At 38.1% G+C, this 21,407-nt stretch overlaps 1 gene segment (V, D, J or C); it reads left to right on the top strand.

Moving 5' to 3' along the window:
• The first annotated feature begins 1,618 nt into the window (after positions 1-1,618).
• LOC118003664 overlaps positions 1,619-21,407 on the top strand; it is a 421,186-nt gene continuing 401,397 nt past the window's right edge. The window contains 2 exon segments of the C gene segment in view: positions 1,619-1,664; positions 1,797-2,084. Coding sequence covers positions 1,619-1,664; positions 1,797-2,084 — 334 coding nt within the window.

Genomic DNA, 21,407 nt, shown 5'->3' with positions numbered 1-21,407 from the left:
TCATTGTTTGGATGTATCAGCATGCAATTCAGTAGACGTAAGAGGAGCAGTAAATGCATAATATGTATTCTTTTTCAGTGCTGATTTTTGGGTACTTTATTACATTTATTTATTTTACTTTCATAAAGTGGCGAGTTAAATGGATATTTTTGAATAGGAAAAGTCAATGTAATCGGAACAACTAATTATAATAATTCAGACAATAGTACTTGAAGCTCCAAATCATTTCAATCCAGTGAGTTACTGAACTACACACATCTCTAGTATTCTTCTAATGATACTACACCAACCCTTTAGTTTCAGCCAAAGATCATCCTTCACGTTATTTGAATTTGAATTTGATTTTGATTGATTTTATATTTTGTTTGCATTTTTTGTTTGGCGTGATAATTGTGTAAGACCTATGAGCCTAAAACATTTATACCGAACTTCATTTTGGTGTATAATACGGCATCATAATATTTTTAAAAAATAGTATAAGAGTGGTTCCTTATATGAAGATCTGTACCTTACTCAATTTTGAGAAACACTGAATGCACCTGTTATTGAGGTCTGTGATCTGACTCTGGAAGAAGCTGGTCACACCAGAGGCCTGAGACATATGCTCTCATAGAGACTATGCTTCATAATAAGATAATTGTACCTACCAGACATAGCCACTCATTCATTTATTCACTCATTCTTCAGATATTTTTTGAGCATCTCCTCACGGCCTATATATTTTGAGAAACTGGCCGCTGAGACTAATAAGATTCAGTTCCTGATCTCAGGAGCACCAAGTCTAGTTTGAAAAATAGAATACAAGTGATTCTACTATGAGGTAGTAATGACAGTGTAGATATGTGTGTAGAGTGGGAAAAGAGAGGGGTGCCCTTGAAGATCTGGGGGCGTCCTTTCACAAGGAGATGCTGTATAAATTGGTTCTTAAAGAATGAATAGAAGTTACTTAGGCAAAGGCAGGGGAGAGAAGGGAGCACATTGTCAGGAGAGGGGCTCATCCCTTGGTTTGAAGGGGAACCGTGGAGGAATATGGCAAGAAAAGGTCTCAGATCATGCCTTTTTTACACTCTCAGTATACCCTAAGTATACCGCGAGAGCCTCAAACTAGCTTAATACCCAGCATGAACAGACACTAGATACTGGGATTAGGGGGATTTAGGGAGCCACAGTGCCCTGCATCTTAAAGAGGGTGACAGATGATTACCTACTATCTCAGCCTCAGGCACCACCTTGAAGTCTGCAAAAAGTTTTGGTGCTTCCTTCCTGGAGCCCTACCCCTCACCCCAGATACCTATTTCCCTTCTATGTCTACAACTTAAGCTCCGTGCCAGGGTAAATACCAGTTCAGTTGGAAAGCGGCCTGCAGAGTCAGAGGGGAAACCACAAGAAGGCACTGCTCCCTTCAGTTGGTGGTTTGACATAAATTCATCTTCCATTTCTGAGCACATGTCTCCTTTTTTAGAGCCTGTGAGATGATTTGCAGGGCAGTTTGTCTTGCTAAACACATGAACCCAGATTTTCTAAAAGATTCTACCAAAGGATCAAGAAACTAGAGGAACGGCCCTCTCAGCTTTGAGTGTGTCCCCAGATGAAACCTTCCTCTGCTTCTCCACAAGCCATGCTGTCTGCTTCCTACTCAGGACTTGTAATCCTGCTGATACTGAGTAAGTAACATTTACTCAAAATTCCCAAGATGTTCTCTTCCTTGGTTTTCGGATGACTTTTTACCCTTACTAAACTGGAAACTATCCTTCTTATATTATCACTATTAACAAAGTCTTTTCTTTTTCTCCTAGGAGGGGCCAGTGGAGACACAGTGACCCAGACAGAAGGTTCTGTTACCCTCCGTGAGGGGACACCGCTGACCCTGAACTGCACCTACCAGAGCAGCTACTCAGTTTTTGCTTTCTGGTATGTCCAGTACCCGAACAAAGGGCCCGAGCTCCTCCTGAAGAGCTCATCAGAAAACCAGAGGGTAGAGCATCACGGTTTTCAGGCCGATCTGAAGAGTGACGAGTCCTTCCACCTGGAGAAACGCTCGGTGCAAATGTCAGACTCGGCCGTGTACTACTGCGTGCTGGGAGGCACAGTGAGAACAACAGGAGGGGGAGCTGAGCGCAAACCCAGAGCGGCACAGGAGGCACGTGGGAGTGGGCAGCCTGGAGGGCAGAATGATGATTTATTTCTCTCCAGTCAGTGTCCTGGGCTGGGCACAACTGGAGGGAAGGAAAAAAATCCAGCTCGATGGCTCTGCACTCAGGAACCCTGGTGCTACTTTGAGCTAGGAATGGAAAGAGGCGATCTAGGTGAAAACTTAGATTATAGATATGTCTATAAAGAGAATCCTATAGTACATGGCTTTTTGTGTCTGGCTTCTTCACATAGCATCGTCTTCTCAAGGTATATCCATAGATCAGCACTTATTTCCTTCTACGGCTGCACAATAATCCATTGTATGGACACCCCATACTTTATCCATTCATCCATTGATGGGCATTTTGGTTGTTTCCACTTTTTGGCTATTATGAATAATGCTGCTGTGAGCATTCATGTACGGAACTCTGCTCTTTTAAACCCTAATATATAGTGAGTTAGAGGTTTCTGGGTATTTTTGTTTTTTGATTTTGTTTTTTTTGGTACTAACATTTCTTTTGGACATAAAATGAATAAATATATGAGAAAATGCTCCTTACAAATAATGATTTATACCAAAGTAACATATTATTATTCTAAGTTATATCTACAGTCATTCAAGAAAATTTCTGAGCACCTACTCATATGTGCCAGTCATTTTAATAAGTAGTGGGAATACAGTTCAGGTAACAGAGTTTCCTCCCTTAGACTTTACAACACAGTGCATTAAAATACCATATAAGTCTTAAAATAATGCTTTTTTCACAAATCATTTTATTCACACACTGATTTCTATTTGTTCCCAAATATTTATGGTGCTTACAGTTTTATGAGCATTGGACTAAGCACTTTAAATTCCTCCCCACCCCCCTCTAGATACTACCAAATTCTCATTTTGCAGATGACAAAATTGAGGTTTAGAGATATTAAGTGACTTACATAACCAGGTTACATAACCAGCTGGGAGCAGAAGTTGGGCCAGGCCCAAATTCGATGAGTGACCAATATTCTTAACAGCTAATTGGTTGAGCCTTCTAGAAACCTGTCTTCTTTTTTTCCCCAGAATGTAATTGTAATCTTAGATTTCATAATTGTTGATGTTTTCATTTGGTGGAGAAGAACCCAATGCAATAGTAAAAGCTGCAGTTTACTCAATTGGCAATCACAAGAGTCTATATACATATCTGTATTGAAGCCAAAAACACAGTCACCATCTTTTATGTTCTTGAACCATAAGGTTGCTCATACATTCTCTGATTGAATAGCCTGGCTATTCTAGGAGCCCCAGTAGCTGTTATCAGGAGACATACAGGTATTTGCCATGGAAATGGGGGGTATATTTTCCAAATACAAACAAAAATACTGGATATGGCAAATATGTCTACTCATTGAGACTGCAGGACACAATACTTTTGGTTTTGCTACAGCATATATCTCATTAAAACAAATTCCTTTTCAAATAATTAGTAAATGCAGATATAATGTCAATATCATGTGAAAGTTTTATTGATTCTCATAGATTTTTCCAAGCACATTAATAATTGTTTCAAATCAAAAAACTATCAGGGACAAGTTTCTCACTATAAAAAACAATCTTCAAATCTAGTGCTAGCCGAGTTTGTTTTAGTGCCTTCAAGAATTTCTAGGGTTTTCAAGGTAAAGCTACCTGATGAAGCTGAGAATGAGGATGAAAAGACCATGGGGCTATTCTCACCTCTCCTGTTAACAATACTGATTTATGAAGAATAATAACATTAAAAATTTTGATGAACCAGCTCTTACAAGAGACAAACATGTTCTCATGGACCTATATCTAGAGAGGCAAAACACAAGTCCCAACATTTAAGGCTACAAAGAGCTTACTGATTATAATGCAAGGGGCAAATGCCAAATAGGTATTGAACTCTCCTGGTATTTTTTACAGGATTTCTACTGTTTTTTATAATGCCATGGCTACAAAGTTGTATATTTTTAGGATTTTCCCCCTCTCCCATTTTCCACCATAATTAATGTGTGTAGTTTGGAAGAGGAGGGAGTATTTTCAGAAATATGTGTATTGAGTTATATCAGAAATTCCTCAGCTTAGGCACTGAGTAGAATTTTCTGGACAGTAGCTCCTGTGTCTACTCAGAGGTAGGCAGGACCGCTTTATTTTCCCTAACTAAATAATTTAAGGTATATTTCCTCATATTTGCTGACAGTCCAAAGAAGAAATGCTCTAAGACGTGAGCAATAATCACGCCAGCCTTCAAACTGTATTGGTTTAAACCTTGAGCTCGACCAGAATAAACATCCAGCAAAGTAACACATGTCAAGATAAAAGCTAACAAGGAAATGACATTTTTCCCCTGAGGAAATATTCAACTAACGGATAAGTTGTGAGGTACTAAATCTTTATCGGTTATGGTGGGTTTTTCCCCCTCTTATTTTAAGAGTATGTAAATACTTTTTCAATACATCTGAAATTTGACTGATGGATGAATTTTTCCTGAGATGAGGTCATAGTGGCAAAGAGGATACTCTCATCCTGTATCCAGTTAAAATGCAAGCTGTCTTGGGAGTGGGGTAAGCTTTCTAACCTGCCCCAAGAAACTAGGACAAAGGATCATCCACTCTTAGAGCATGACACAGCTTCTCCTCCTTTGCTCATCGACAGAAATATGGATGCTATTTTGGTCACTGACCTGTATCTCTACTAAAATTGCTCTCATTGCAGCAGACATCCTCTGCCTCTCTGTAGCTGACAACCTGTCTATACCTCCTGTGATCATACTTTCTGGAAGGAAAATGGGGAGCAGAGCAGGTGAGAAAAGATCTGTTTTCCTGCTGGGAGGTATGGCTTGGCACTGAATCACTGCCATTTCATAATTTCTAAGCATGATTCTTAAAATGTAGAGTGGTCCTGGAGAATGGATAGTCACCGTCCTTACCTTACAAAGACTAGGTCTCCTACCAAACATGATAGGTGTAATCCCTCCTCTAGACTTTCCAATCATGGGATGCCTGGGTGGCTCAGTTGGTTAAGCATCTGCCTTCAGCTCAAGTCGAGATCCCGGGGACCTGGGATGGAGCCCCGCATTGGGGTCCCTGCTCGGCGGGGAGCCTACTTCTCCCTCTCCCTCTGCTGCTCCCCCTGCTTGTGCTTTCTCTCTCTCTCTCTGTCAAATAAGTACATAAAATATTTTTAAAAAATAAACTTTCCAATCACTTAAACCTTCTTGATACTTGCCACTTGATACCTTGTCTTGTGGTCCTGAAAATTCATATCTAAAACAACACTACGAACAGAGTGGGTATAGTGAAGAAGACAGACAACACCAAGTGTCTACAAGAGCATGGGGCAATGGGAGTTCTCAGATGCCACTGGAGGCAATGTGAACTGGTGTAACCTTGCAAACCATTTGACAATACCTACTAAAGCTGAACATATACATACCCTGTGACCCAGCAATTATACTTGTAGGTATATACCCAACAAAAAACGTGACCCCTGCTCATCCAGGAATGATGTACAAGAATAAGAACACATATAGTCTCAATAATTGTAATACCCTGAAGCTAGAAAACAACCCAAATGTCTATCGGCAATTTCAAGGATAAGTAAATTCTGAGAACAGACTATACAGCAAGAGAATGAATAAACTTGCTAATGCTCAATATGGAATGAATCCCACAAATATGACTGAGTGAAAAATGTCAGACACAAAAGAAGCTCAAAAATCAGTCAGACTAATCTATAAAATTGTAAGCCAGGAGAGTAGAGGTAGTGGTTATCTTTATAGGGAGATAGTGACTGAGAGATCGAACAAGGGAGGTTTCTGCGATGTTGATAACATCCGTTTCAGTCTGGATGCTAGTAATATGGGTGAGTTCACTCTGTGAGAATTCACCAAGCTCTACACTTAAGTTTTGTTTATGTATGTATATCACACTTTAATGAAGTTTTTAAAAGTATACATTATTTACTCCATTAACTGAGTTCTGAGAACACAATTCATAGTCAATCTATTTTCATATCCCTGTTGCCCCTCACACTGTGCCCTCGTTTAACAGATGCTTAATAAACGTTTGCTCAGTAAGACTTGGCTACTTCGGATACATATTTGCAAAAATTCTCCGCTCCCAGTTCTAGAAATACAACATGCCAGGTGGACTTGAACGTCCCCCCTAATGTTTGCTTCTCTCTAGAACTGCCCAAATTGAGACCCTCAGCATCTCACATCTGGTTTTCTGTAATAGCCTTTGAACTAGCCTCCTTCCTAGCAAGGTCTCCTCCCTGGATCCTACTCCTTATCTCACAGAATAATTAATCTTTAAAACAAAAAAAACAGCATCGAGGGGCACCTGAGTGGCTCAGTCTGTTAAGCATCTGCCTTTGGCTCAGGTCATGGTCCCAGGGTCCTGGGATTGAGCCAGGCGTGGGCTCCCTGCTCAGCGGGGAGTCTGCTGCTCCCCCTGCTGTGTGCTCGCGCGTGCTCTCTCTCTCTGTCAAATAAATAAATAAAATCTTTTTTAAAAATTAAAAAATAAAAAACACAGCATCAATCACATCAGTCCACTGTTTAACAACCTTCAGTGACCGTCCTTTGCTTGCATTAGTTAAGGTTAAAACTTTTTATGTGGCTCTCAATGGCTTCTACAGTTTTGTCAGGAACTTTCTGCTTCAGCAGATTAGGTCTGACTCAAGAATGAAATTGGGGAACACTCACTGTACTCCTTAAATAGCCCTACAGCCTGTTGCTCCCATAATCACCTTTACCTGAGTGCTTGCCATTATGACTCCTCCCAATCCCAGAGACTTTCTCAGACCATTCCTGCCTCATGAAGAATTTCCTGGTCATTCCAGCCTACAGTGACTTCTCCTTTCCTGTGAAGAGCCTGCCACTAATTATTGCCTCTGATAAATTACCTAATATTTTTTAAATATTTCAGTTGCACACTTCACTTTACAATGCACTTTCATAAGCATTATCTCATTTACTCCTGATAATGATGTTGTGAGCAAAGCAAGGAACAAAGAGTTAATCTCATTTTACAATTTAAAAACCCTAAGGTTCAGAGAGGTGAGGTGACTTACACCAGTGCAGTCAGCCAAGGGTACAGCCCAGGCTCATCCAAACTCTCTATACCAAATAACTTAGCTGTGAGTTTATATGTTATCATCCCAGAAATACTATACATTTTTTGAAACGTGCTTATACTTTTGTATCCTTCAAGCACTGGACAAGGCATTTAGGGGCCTCTGCAAAGCTAAGTTCTCCACATTGTCCCCACTCAGCTCAAGGACTGATAAAAACATACTACTTCGGCTCTATGAGACTTTTGTAGCAAAATCTAAAGAAACACATCACTTCATCTTCAAAATACTTAGCTTTAGGGAGTAGGGAGAAGGGAAGAGCCCTTGTAAGGCCAGGCAATCTTAATTTTACCTCTGTATCCTAGGCTGTAAATTGAAAAAAACCAAAAGGTTCAAAGGAAGCCAGCAGAAGTAGTGACAATGAGCGTCAAGAACCTCAATTTAATCACAATAAAATAAATTTCAAATTGATCACATTCCAGAGATCATTTCTCAAATAATTCCCCTTTCAGTCAAAATGGAGAATTTTTTGATTTGGAAACTTGGTTTTATAAAATTTAATTTTATTTATGCCAAGGTTAGACAATACTAAATCTTTCTGGAAGCAAGTCAGAGAACTAATGTGATGAAATGAGAAGGGAAAAGGATCTAGTCATATGTTTACACACCCAACCCTGAAGGTAAATACTGCCTTCTTCCCTAACATTCTGGACTCCTTCACACTGAGTATTAGATACCTGAGCAGTGAAGGTTAAACATCTTGATAAACAGGCCTAAGAAAGGAAGAGGGAGATGGAAAAGCAAAAATAAATCTAAACACTAGAAATAAGATATTCAAACAGGTTTTATTCACCCAGTGAAAAATGCATCAGCTATCTATTTCCTGTCTGATCCCTCATTCCACCTGCCTGGGCCTGGGCTACAGGGAGTACAGGCAGGAAATAGAATTTGTTCTACTTATCTGATCCTCACCAACTAAAAGCAATTTGAGATAGGAATCATATCTTGTTTTGGTTTATATGCTTTTTATGGAGTTTGGCACATCATAGATAACTGTAAATTTCCATAATAAATGCTTGAGCTTAGGGATTCCTGAACAAGCAGAATGGTTTAAGAGAAGCTAGGTGACATGCTTAGCTAGAGAACCTTGCCAGCATAACGCTACTCAAGACTCTAATTTTAGGAAGAGTTAAAACAAAGTTAATTTTAATTGGTGACAAAATCTACTCAAAGTGAATATTTATTGTCTGAAGAAGAATAATCATTCTTGTGTTCACTGATTTGGTCATCATAATTGTTATTATATCAAAGACACTATCCCTCAGAGCCTATGTAAGAAGATATCACAGCTGTCTCTCTGCAATAACAAAGTCCCCATGCCTTAAAATTATGTAAGCAGGGAACACTGTTTTGACTTCTTACTATAATACAATCATACTCTGCATAAAGCAAACCTAATCTAGAGAAATAGAGAAATAACAAGCTATGGAAATGACCCTTTTAAATCTGCTGGGTTTGTTTCACTAGCACAAATAATTACAAAGGAAACTAGACAAACAAACCAACAGACATTGAGCCCTTAATTGACATTCGTGAGTTCTCTAATAAAACAACATAGCAGGAGGCAGCTAAATACCATATACATGCCTCTGGAATGAAGAGAACCTGGCTAAGAATATTAAACATCTAAACCCGGCTTTCTAAAAAAAAATACTGGGATGTCTGGGTGGCTCAGTCGGTTAAGCATCCAACCCAGAAAGATGATGCAGGTATTAGAATGATCAGACATGTACTTTAAAATAATTTTGGTAGGGGTGCCTGGGTGGCTTAGATGGTTAAGTGGTTCAAGTCAATTTCCGCTCAGGTCATGATCCCAGGGTCCTGGGATCAAGCTCTGCATTGGGCTCCCTGATATATAGGCAGCCTGCTTCTCCCTCTCTACCACTTGTGCTCTCTCATGTGCTCTCTCTCTCTCAAATAAATAAACAAAATCTAAAAAAAAAAAAAAAAAGATTCTCTCTCTCCCTCTGTCCCTCCCCCAACTCGTGCTTGTTCTCTCTCAAAAAGCAAATAAGTAAAATAAAATAAAATAATTATGATAAAAATGCCAAAGTATTTAATAGAAAATGTAAACTATACACACGCAAAGATGTAGAAGTTTAGGAGAAATTAGAAATATGTATAAAAAAAGGAAGTAATTAAAATGAGCTAAAGAGAAACTTGGTGATAATAGAGGAAAAGATCAGTGAACTTGAAGACAGGTCAATAGAATTATCTCAACTGGAATAAAAGAGGTAAAATGGTAATAATAAATAAGTAGAACAAACTTTTGAGATCTGAGGGACATAACAAATGTTCTAATATGTGTATAACAAAAAAATACCACAAGGAAGGGGAAGAATGAAGCAAAAAAAGATGTATTTAAAGAGGTAATGGCTGAGAACTTTCACATGTGAAGAAAGTTATTAATGGACAGATTAAAGAAGATCAGAGAATCCCAAGTGTAATAAATACAAAGGAGGTCCCATCTAGGTATATCACAGCCAAAGTTCTGGAAAAAATATTAAATAAAGATCAGATCTTCAAAAGCAGTCAAAGGGAGACAGACAGACACATTACACTCATACAGGAACAAAGATACAAATAATAACTGACTACCAAAAACAGTAGAAATAAGAAGACAATAAAACATTTTCAAAGTGCTAAAAGAATCAAAATATGATCACCTAAGATTCTCTCACTTGCAAAAATATCCTTTAAAAATAAAGGCAAAATAAATATATTTTCAGAGAGACAAAATCAAAGATTATTTGTCTCCAGCTGACCTGCAGTCCAGGAGATGTTGAAGTTCTTCATGTTATAGGGAAATAATATCACATGGAAACGCAGATTCACAAAAAGAAACAAAGAATATAGAAAGGGTAGATACCTAAGTAAATTTTTTAAAGTTTTGTTGGTAATTTTAATAACTTCACTTACTTTAAAAAGCTACTATTTCTGGGGTGCTTCAGTAACTCAGTCGGTTAAGCATTTGACTCTTGATTTTGGTTCAGGTCATGATCTCAGGGTTGTGAGATCAAGCCCCATGTGGGGCTCCACGGTGGGCATGTACCCTGCTTAAGATTCTCTCTCTCCCTTTCCTTCCACCTCTCCCTATCCCCAGCTCTCTCTCTCTCTCTCAAAAAAAAGAGCTGTTTCTTTAAAGCAACATAAAAACAATGTGTTGTGGTCTTATAGCATATTCAGGTGCAACAAGAACACATTTTCTTCATAAAGGGAAATAATATTATTTAAAAGCAGGCTAGGATAAATTAAGATGCTTATTTTAATCTCAAATGCTACTCTTAAAAATAGCACAAAACAGCAGAGAATATTTTTGAGACCTCAGAGCAGGCAGAGATTTCTTGACATGGTACAAAATATACTAACCATAACAGAAAGTTTGAGAAGTAGGACATGACCAAAATTTAAAATTTCTACTCATCAAACAACAATAGTAAGAAAATCAATAAGCCATCTAAAGTCTAGACAGAAGAATTCCAGAAAGAATTATTTGGAAAAGACTTATTTCCAGAATATATAAAGAACTCCCACAAATCAACAATAAAAAGATAACACAATAATAAAATACATAAATAGGATGACTAATAAGTACATAAAATATGTTTCATGTTATTAATCATTATGGAGAGTCTAATTCAATTCACATGCAGATGCTATTTACTCCCACTAGAAGACCTAAAAACAAACCATGCGACAACCTCAAGTACTGGCAGATACATGGAGCAACTGGACCTTCCACGCACTGCTAGTAGAAGGGAAATTGGTACCATCACTTTGGGGAACAGCTATGGCCCAACAAGTCCAGAAATAGATATTTACTGAAGAGAAGTGAAAACACAGACCAACAAATGACCCATACAAAAATGTTTGTTGTGGGCTTATTCATATTTGCCACAAACTGGAAATGACCCAAATGTCCATCAACAGGAGAATAGGTAACAATTAATGGTATGTAAGGAATCTTACTCTACAATAGAAAAGAATGAACCACTGACTGATACACACAATAGGATGGATCTCTAAAATCTACAGTAACTGACAGAAGCCAGACCGTTCCTCCCAAACCACATATGATTCCATTTATATGAAATTCAAGAACAGAAAAGACGACTTTGACTAGAGAGGGTCACAAGGGGACTTTCTAGGGTGAAGTAAATGTTCTCGATTTTGTTTGGGTGGTGATTACATGGGTATATAAAACACTCATACGCATTGAAATGCACGTATAGGGACTGTGCATTGTTTTGTAAATAAGTTATACTTCAATAAAAAATAACCAAAATAAATAAAATAACCCATACATGGAGAAATGTGCACCTGAATAATTACAGAGCTAGATGAATTGTCACTTACTGGAAACACCCAGGTAACCAGCACCAGTATGGAAAAACAGGGCATTATCCATGTGTCAGGCCACTCCTGTACCTGCCGCCTGTCTCTACCACCCTCGGTAACCACTATCCTGACATTGACTGCACAGAATAGTTTTCTCTGCTTTTGTATTCTTTTTTTTTTTTTTTTAAGATTTTATTTATTTATTTGACAGAGAAAGATACAGTGAGAGAGAAAACACAAGCAGGGGGAGTGGGAGAGGGAGAAGCAGGCTTCCCGCTGAGCCAGGAGCCCGATGCGGGGCTCGATCCCAGGACCCTGGGATCATGACCTGAGCTGAAGGCAGATGCTTAACGCCTGAGCCACCCAGGCACCCTCTGCTTTTGTATTCTATGTAAACAGAATCACTTAGCATGTAGTCTCGTAGCTGGCTTCTTTTATACAATCTTACCTTTGTGAGATTTATTCCTATAATTATGTGTAGCTGTGGAGATATTTATTCTGAGAACTGTATTTTGTATAATCATCTCATTTGTGTATATTTAGCCTCTCGGCACTTTAACGTCCAGCTAGTCTTCACTGCTTTCTAGTCTCAGGCGGTTGTCGGAAGGGTTGGGAGTATACTGTAATCACAGCAGACAGACCACAAATGTTCTGTAACAACTAAAAAATATAAATAAATTTCTGCAACACTTACGGAAAGCTGGACAAATTAATTTTCTCTATACACATTTTATTTTACTGTGGCTCACTATTTTTTATAGAGGTATAATTTTTTTCTACAATGAAATACATAGATCAGTCCAGTGTGTCTTGATAGTTATATATATATCTAAGGTAAAAAACAATATATAAAACATTTCCTTCACCTCAGAAGTCCCCTTATGCCTCCTTCCAGTCAAACCCCTCCTCCTAGAGACAACCATTTTCTGATAGTTGGACCATCCTGGACTCCTAAAAAATTCTATTTTCTCATAATATAACATGGATGTTGGATGTCACTAAACTGATACATTCACTTAGGGAAGAGAAAACAAATAGGTGATTAAAAGCTGCAGTTGACTGAATCACAGTCATAAATCAGCACACTGATGCCAAGCAAATCAGTCACCAACTTCCATGCTGTGAAAATACAAAGCTAATGAGCTACTGTTTCCAGTGAAATCCTCTGAGCTGCAGCAGAGAGCTGAAGAGATATTTGCAATTTTTGAATGGCTACATTTTTGATATAAGAAAATGAGAATTCATGGTCTGGTGAATTTGACCTTATTTCGACTGGAGGGTGCAATATTCGAAAGCAAGATTTTTCTAACACACTTACTATTGACTGCTCTTAGACACGTGATGCTGGACAATTTTTGTCAATCAGGAAACTTACTGTTGTAGCATTAAACAGACAAGGAACTTTATCCAGTGAAAATTTCCTTAGAAACCAATGCCTTGGAGTATAGGAAGAAAAGTTATGACAAATGAGAGTGAATAGTTTTATCTTCTTGTCTGGAAGAAAAATCTGTGAGTATGTTTTATTGCAGATTTTGGCTGGAGACAAAAAAAAAAAGCATACACTGTACAAAAAGATGGATGACTGTTTGTCCTCAGAAGTCACCATAATCACAAGAAATTGTATTTCTTTTGAAGCTTACCAGTCCCTCGTGGATGCACTGGTTGAAGATGGCAAATGGTTGAATATTAATGTTCTACAATTCCATTTAACTCATACACATGTCCAGATATAATGGTTGCGAATTAAATTGCAAAAAGACTAAATAAACAAGTTAGACTCTCCCACCATGTAAACAAGCCCCAGCATGACACAAGCCCACGGATAACAAACTGCATTTCCTGTTGTGGCACAGAAGCTTCTTACAGCTCAGTAATGGTGTGTGTGCCCTGTGAGGCGCAGGGCAGGCATTTAGACCTGAATCTGAGACAGAGCACAGCACATTTCACTCAGAGGAAGCACTTCCAACATGCTGCTCCCCAGCCTGCTGAGAGTAGTCATAGCCTCCATCTGCCTTGGTAAGGCTAGGAAGGATGGCCATAGACACAGACTCAAGCTCCTCTGAGTCCTGAGTCCAGGAGTAGAGACAGGTGGGGTTATTCCTGTCTGGTGGGGTTTAGCAGAGGGAATAATGGGCAGGGGAATCAGAACTCTCAGTCCTACATGAGTTCCTTAAAACCCTAGGGATACTACCCGAAGAATCAGCCTAATTATCTCTTTTTTCTTTTTGCAGGATCCAGCATGACACAGAAGGTAACTCAAGCCCAGCCTGCCATTTCTATGCTGGAGAACGAGGCTGTGACCTTGGATTGTGTATATGAAGTTAGTGGTTCTAGTTATTATTTATTCTGGTACAAACAACCACCAAGTGGGGAAATGATTTTCCTTATTCATCAGGAGTCATACAGGGAGCAGAATGCAACAGAGGGTCGGTATTCTCTGAACTTCCAGAAGTCAGACCGTTCCATCAGCCTCACGATCACGGCCTTACAACCTGTGGACTCAGCAGTGTACTTCTGTGCCTGAGAGACACCACAGTGATGCAGCACGGATGCGAGCCCCACAAAAACCTCAGATCTCCACAGGAGGCATCCCCCACCTCTGAACACCTGCGAGAGTGGCAGAGCGGAAGGAAGAAGCAGGGGCTGCGCCCGGGGTGGTGGGGGTTCTGAGGCGAATGCTTCCCTCGAAGGAAAATGCGATTTCTCTGGCTCACAGAACATATCGAACAGTGTCATTCAACAAAAGCATCTTTATCTTCAATTCTTTACCTTGCAGTAGATCATTTAGCAAAAGATTTTTTAAAAAACTTGGTGGTGATGATTACATTAAAATGGAAGACCCAAAATCTAAATGGCTTCCCTGTTTCGATCCATAGTGCCAAAGGTGGTCATACGGTGCCCAAATCTGTCCTGGTGTTGTAAAAGGGACTCTAGGAAGCTTCATTTGGAGGATTTAGTGTTTTCCACAGCCTGAAGCTGAGTCTGCTGCTCCGTCATATGGATGCACTTTTGCTCTGCAGAGCGCCCCCCTCCTTATGTCCTCTTCTGGTCACTACATGCTCTTCCAGGGAAACCACAATCCCATAGATAGATTCGTTTTGCCCGGTTTTGCACTTTATATAAATAAAAGACTAAAGTTTGTATTTTTTCTATCCTATCTGGATTCTTCTCTTAATATTCTGTTTCTGAGATTCAGCCATGTCGTGTACAGTTTAGTTTCTTTTCATTGCTGTGTTAGTATACTACAGGTTAGCCATCTCCTACTTAAATGGTTATTTGGATTTTTCTAGTCCTTGGCTATTACCAACAGTGTTGTATGAATATTTTTATAGTGTTCTTTGGTGAACATAATTACATACTGCTTTTGGCATAGATGTTGGAATTTCTGGATTAAAGGGTCTAGATATATCTGGCTTTAATTCCTCCACTAGTTAAGCCATCAGAAAGAGTACGAATGACCTCTGTGTTGTGGATCAACAGAAATTTTCAGTACTCATCATAGCTGACCTCTCAGAAACTTTTGACACATGAGTTGTGACCACTTACTCTTGTGACCACTTACTCTTAAAACTTTCTCTTCCTTTTCTCTGATGAACCACTTTGACTCCTGTGCGCACTCTCATCTCCCTTCCAATCACTAGCTGTTGGAAGTCCTCAAGGGTTAGCCCTGGGCCACCTCCTCTCCTTATGTTATTCTCGCTCTCTATATATGACATTTTATTCATGCCTCTATGACTCACATATGTATTTCTCTGTACCAGGCCTCACCATCTACTTTCTCTTACTTTACACTCAGTTAAAAAAAGTATGTCACCGGGTGTCATGTATATACACAGGTAAAAATAACAGAACAGTCAGCACCCTGGACATAAACATAGTAAAGTGAGAGACACTGTTGTTGCAACCTAGCGTGACCCTCTAAATCCTCCAAATTCCACGACACTCATTTCAGGCTTCCTGAGCAATCTCTTGATTCTCCCTTAATGTGGCTGGAGGAAGCTTGGAAATAGCACAACACCACAGATTCACTCCTATTCTCTCCAACCCCTTAGGGAATTCTCAGTTTTCTCATATATCTCATATGTCTGGATAATAGGCTAAGGAAAGTTTAACAGTTGGGTTTTGTATATGTTTTGCAAGCATCCTCAAGCCTGTGTTGTGGTCTCTCTAAACGTGTTCTCATGTATTGTGAGCTTTCTCCAAAGACCAAGACAAAAAGAAACATTGTAATTAATATAGACATATGTCTATATCTATATTTATGTATAGATTTTTTTAAAAGATTTTATTTATTTATTTGACAGAGAAAGACACAGCGAGAGAGGGAACACAAGCAGGGGGAGTGGGAGAGGGAGAAGCAGTCTTCCCGCTGAGCAGGGAGCCTGATGCGGGGCTCAATCCCAGGACTCTGGGATCATGACCTGAGCCAAAGGCAGACGCTTAACGACTGAGCCACCCAAGTGCCCCTATGTATAGATTTTTAAAAATTCCTCTTATAGCTATAACTGTGAGCTCCATAGTGTAAGGAAACCTGTATGTATTATGCGTTACACAGTACTTGGCACATAGTGGTTGCATATTAAATATTTATCGGTTGAAGAAGAATAAATTGACAACATCAACAGATACTGAGCTTCTATCATTTGGATGCCATTGCATAAGTATGGATTAATTATTTCTTGTATTTGCACATTTCTATGACGATGAGAACACTCCTTCTGTTTGCATGTGCCGTAAATTCCCTTTCTGTTTCTACAGATTTTTCTCATATGACACTATTTCCAGGTTTGCAATTTAGATGGTCTCTATCTTGTTGGCTAGATGGAGGCATCTTCATCACCTGAGTGAGGATGTAGAAAGGATATCTGGATGTCTCTCATATATGTATGCTGATGCCTCTTCGTTTAGGCTAGTGATGACATCCCTCTGATTTATTGCTTCTCTGGTTTGATCTCCAAGGGATTTGAGTCTCAAATCTTTACTGTGGCTGGAGATATGAGTCCTGTAATACTATGGGTGGTGATGGCAGGGGGTGAGTGGTCCAGGCTGAAAGAAAATCACAGTTAACTCAGTTCTCTCTGTGTCCCCATACTTTTCAATTTCATCCTAATTTCTGGAACACAAATGAAATGACCTTTATACAATAGGTGTTCTCCATACACTAGATACTGCCCTTGTGTCTAATTGGATCGGGTCAAACAATCTATTGCCAATTGTCTTTACCATCGCCATGGCATGCTCTGCTTCACTGTATATTTTTTCTCTCAAGTCTAGTAACCTAGTTGATTTACTTAGCTTTTGGGTAGACATTCCTACCTTTGGAAGTCCTAACCTAAGACTTAAGGAAAATGAGCCTGTTTTTCTAATTTCCTGATTCCGGTTCCAAGGGCTGAATTATTTCAATCAAGAATACTTTAAAGCTCCTGGATTCTTAGCCCTTAAGAAAACTTTTAAGAAACTATTATCCTCAGTTGTAATATTGGTCTTTTAAAAATCCTCTCATGAGAGCAAAATCACCCCTGTCCCTGGAATGGTAGAAAAAAGCATCACTACATCCTGGAGGAACTGAACTATTTGGCCTTGGAAATGTGTCTGTGGAAAAAGATGATAAAAGCATGGAGTTTTAGCTAAAAGTAATAATAAAGAAGAGGGTTTTTCATTCTTGGGACAATTTGTAGAGAATATTCTTTTCTTCAAAGAACATGTGTCCAATTACCAGGAAAGAAGTTAAACACAGGAAGGAGAATCTCACCTTTAGTTCAGCTTAAAGTTTGCCTTTAAAGATGATAGATGGGCATTTTTCTCAGAGAATTTTAAAATTTAAAAGAATGTGAATGTTAGGAAATATTACAGTTATCCTTTGTCATAACATAGGTGTAACCACTTAGCAAATTTATACTAGAAAACATTTCAGAGGCCGATGAGTTGAGAAGGGGTTGGTTTGGGAATCATACTTTTAAATTTACCTTTTAGGTAGAGAAATCTCGGTAAGTTTAAAAAAATAAATTTGCAGGCTCACTTCTCTGTGAGAAGTCTTCAACGTACATTTTGGTTATGCTGCTTTGAGCTAGTTACATGATCAAAGTGAATAGGTAAAGCTTAAGACAAAGATAAAGACACATTCCTCTTTTTAAAAGAATTTTTAAAAAATTATAAAAGTTAACTCAAAATGGATCATGGACTTAAATGCAGAATGTAAAATATGAAACTTTTAGAAGAAAACATAGGAGAAAATCTTTAAGACCTGGGGCTAAATTTGAAACTAAAAGTATCACACAGACACACACATACTGAACTACATCAAAATTAAAAACTTTTCCTCTGCAAAAGATCCTGTAAAGAATATGAAAAGATAAACTACAGACTGGGAGTAAACATTTACATACCATGTATCTGGCACAGGGCTTATATCTAGAATATATAATGAACCCTTATATATCAACGGTAAAAAGAAAAATAGAAAAAGCGGAAAAGGGTTGAATAGATACTTCACCAAAGAGAATGTACAGATTGCAAATAAGCACATAAAAAGATGTTCAACATGATTATCCACCAGACAAATGCAAATTATAACCACAATGAAATATCATTACATACCACAGTGGCTAAAATAAAAAAAAATAGTGATAACACCAAATACTGGCAAACAGGTGGGGAAACTGGATCATTTATAAATTGCTAGTGGGGATGTAAAATGGTAAGGCCCTCTGGAAAATAGTTTGGTAGTTTCATAAAAACTAAATGTGCCTTACTGTATAATCCAGCGATTGCACACTTGGGCACTTATCTTAGAGAAATGAAAGCTTATATTCACACAAAAACCTGTACATGGATATTCACAGCGCTTTATTCATAACAACCAAAATTTGGAAAAACCCAAATGTCCTTCGATGGGTGACTGATTAAGCAAACTGGCACATCCATACCATAGAATACTACTCAGAAATAAAAAGGAACCAACCCGTTGGAAATACACAATAACTTGAATAGATCTCATGGTTTTATTACTTATGTGGGGTGAAAAAAAACTCAAAAAGTTACGACTATACAAACCTATTTATAGAGCATTATTGAAATAAAATGGTAGGGATGAAGAACAGATTAGAGATTGTCAGAGCTTAATGACGTCATGCTGCAAAGGGGGTAGCATAAGGAAGCCTTGGGGTAGGAAATCATTGTGCATCTTGATTGTGGCAGAGGATCTATACATATAATACACATGAATTCATGTATCTGTAAATATATAAAATTGCATAGAACTATACACACACACATACACACACCCTCAAATGAGTGCATGCAACACTGTGGAAATCTAAATAAGCTCTGTGGATTGTACCAATGTTAATTTCTTGGTTTAGATATCACTGGACCAGACTGGGTGAAGAGTACATGTGACCTCCCTGTATGTTTTTTGAAGCTTCCAAGAATCTATAATCATTTAAAATTTCAAATATTTTTAAAAGATTTTATTTATTTATTTATTTATTTATTTATTTATTTATTTAGAGACCACACTCTCACGCAAGTGGGAGGAAGGGCAGAGGGAGAGAGAGACTCTCAAGCAGACTCCCTGTTGAGTGCAGAGCCCGATGTGGGGCTCCATCCCATGGCCCTGAGATCATGACCTGAGCTGAAACCAAGAGTTGGGCGCTTAGCCAACTGAACCACCCAGGTGTCCCCCAAAATTTAAAATATTTTTAAAAATTTAACAAAATTCCCATCAAACATGGAGCACTGGGTGATATACACAATAATGAATCTAGGACCACTACATCAAAAACTAATGATGTACTGTATGGTGGCTAACATAACATAATAAAAAAAATGAATTACTAGAAAAACAAAATTAAAAAAATCAAACTCAACTGTGAATCATCTCCTTTGGCTCTGTTACACATCACATATTCAGCTCCCCAGTTCTTGTAGTTCCAATCCTGCACAGAGCTCATGCACTAATCTTACAGTTATCTTTTCACTTTCTTTCTGAGGCACACATATTCAGAGACAGAGAAAAACTGCCTTTTGTATATGATTTGTAAGAGTCAGAGTTTGCTAAGTGTAGTTAGAATAAATTATATCAGTAAATGGTAAATTGTATACAAGTTAGTGCAATGATTTTTAGATCACTAAGAAATTATCCAACTCTCAAAGAAAAAGCAAAAAAAAAAAAGAACATTGTACTGTTAGTACTACAAATTCTGTGTAGCTCATATTTTCTGGTTACTGAGTGAGAGGACAGATGGAGTGACATCAAAGCAATGCATTTGAGAGTTGATTTTTTTTTCTGGCGTGCAAAGCATGCTATTTGGACAAGTCTGAAGAGAATTATACAAATGGTGGTTAACTTAACAAGATAATGCATCTTCAATGACAAAATCCAATGGAGTGTCATAGAATCAAACAATTAGGCAATACTAGTTCTGCCATAGATATCCTAGCCTAATTTCAATATTAGTATTGATTAGTATTTTAATATTAGTATTAGTATTGAAATATTATTAGTTACCCTCTAAATTCAATAGCTCTTATTTTTTTGTAGTAATGTGAACACTGTCTAGAACATGATTACTTTGAAATTTTTACATATTTATTTAAAACCAGACATGCTGCTTCTAAAACTCAAGTGAAGATGAAATATGCAGAAAATCAGAATCAAGTTTGCAACAGAAGAATAATGGGGCTTGGGTGGACCCAAAACTCTGTCATACATCAAATAATATTATAAAGCTGGAATAATTAAAAATAGTACTAGCAAATGTAGAACCAGAGAGACCATGGAAGAGAAAAGAGGAGACAAAAATAGAAACAAATTACAAATAGGAAATTACTATACCACACAGGTAATGCTTATCAGGGAGAAAACAATGGAGCAGTGGATAATGTTGGGGCAGTTGTCTAGCCACCTGAAAAAAATTGGCCCCTAAACTTACTCTTAGGTCAAAGTAATTCCATGTGGTAGACTGAAAATACTAAATTTTAAACATAATAGGAAATTTCAGAATTTTTTAAAAACAATCTTGGTGTGAATCAAGACTTTCTAAGCATGCCTCAGATTTCAAATTTCAGGCAAAATAAACAATAAATAAGAGCACATCAAAGCAAACATTGCTACATGGCAAAAACATCATCAAAAAGCCAAAACCAAATACCAAAATGGAATAAAAAGATTAAAAAACAGGGAAAATGTAATTTTACTATATAAAGAGCTTTTTAAAATCAGTAAGTAGATTAACTCTCCAAAAATATTGCACCAATAATAGCTAATATTAATCAAGTATATTTGCTATGTCCTAGACATTATTCTAATTGTATATAACTATATATATATGTAATCTATCTATGTCAATACGTATTTCAAATGATACAGCAATTCTAGACAGTATATACTATTCTTTCTCTACTATTTAGAAAATCAGGGAAAAGCAGGCTCTCCGCTGAGCAGGGAGTCCAACACTAGGTTCAATCGCAGGACCCTGGGATCATGACTTGAGCTGAAGGAGGATGCCCAACCTACTGAGCCACCCAGGCACCCCAAGAACACTTACTTTTACTGTGTGTCATTTATTTATGTAAAATATTTGTGATTTGCATGGGTAATAGTTACCCTCCCCCAACACACACACAGTGACTTTCTGATTCCTTTGAGGTCTAGAAATGGAGAGGTCTTTTTTCCCTTCTGTTGTGTTCTTCCCTCCCTCCTATAACTGTCAAGTTTGTGACCCTGAATTTTGGTCACACTTGGTCCCTGTAGCCAGGCATAAAATTATTTGAAGAAATGGATTTCTTGTATTCCCTA

Source organism: Mirounga leonina, unplaced genomic scaffold (genome assembly GCF_011800145.1).
Source record: "Mirounga leonina isolate KUSES-001 unplaced genomic scaffold, KU_Mleo_1.0 Mir_91, whole genome shotgun sequence".
NCBI classification, from domain to species: Eukaryota; Metazoa; Chordata; class Mammalia; order Carnivora; family Phocidae; genus Mirounga; species Mirounga leonina.
The sequence above is the reverse complement of the archived record's forward strand: the minus strand, read 5'-3'. Positions and strand labels throughout refer to the sequence as shown.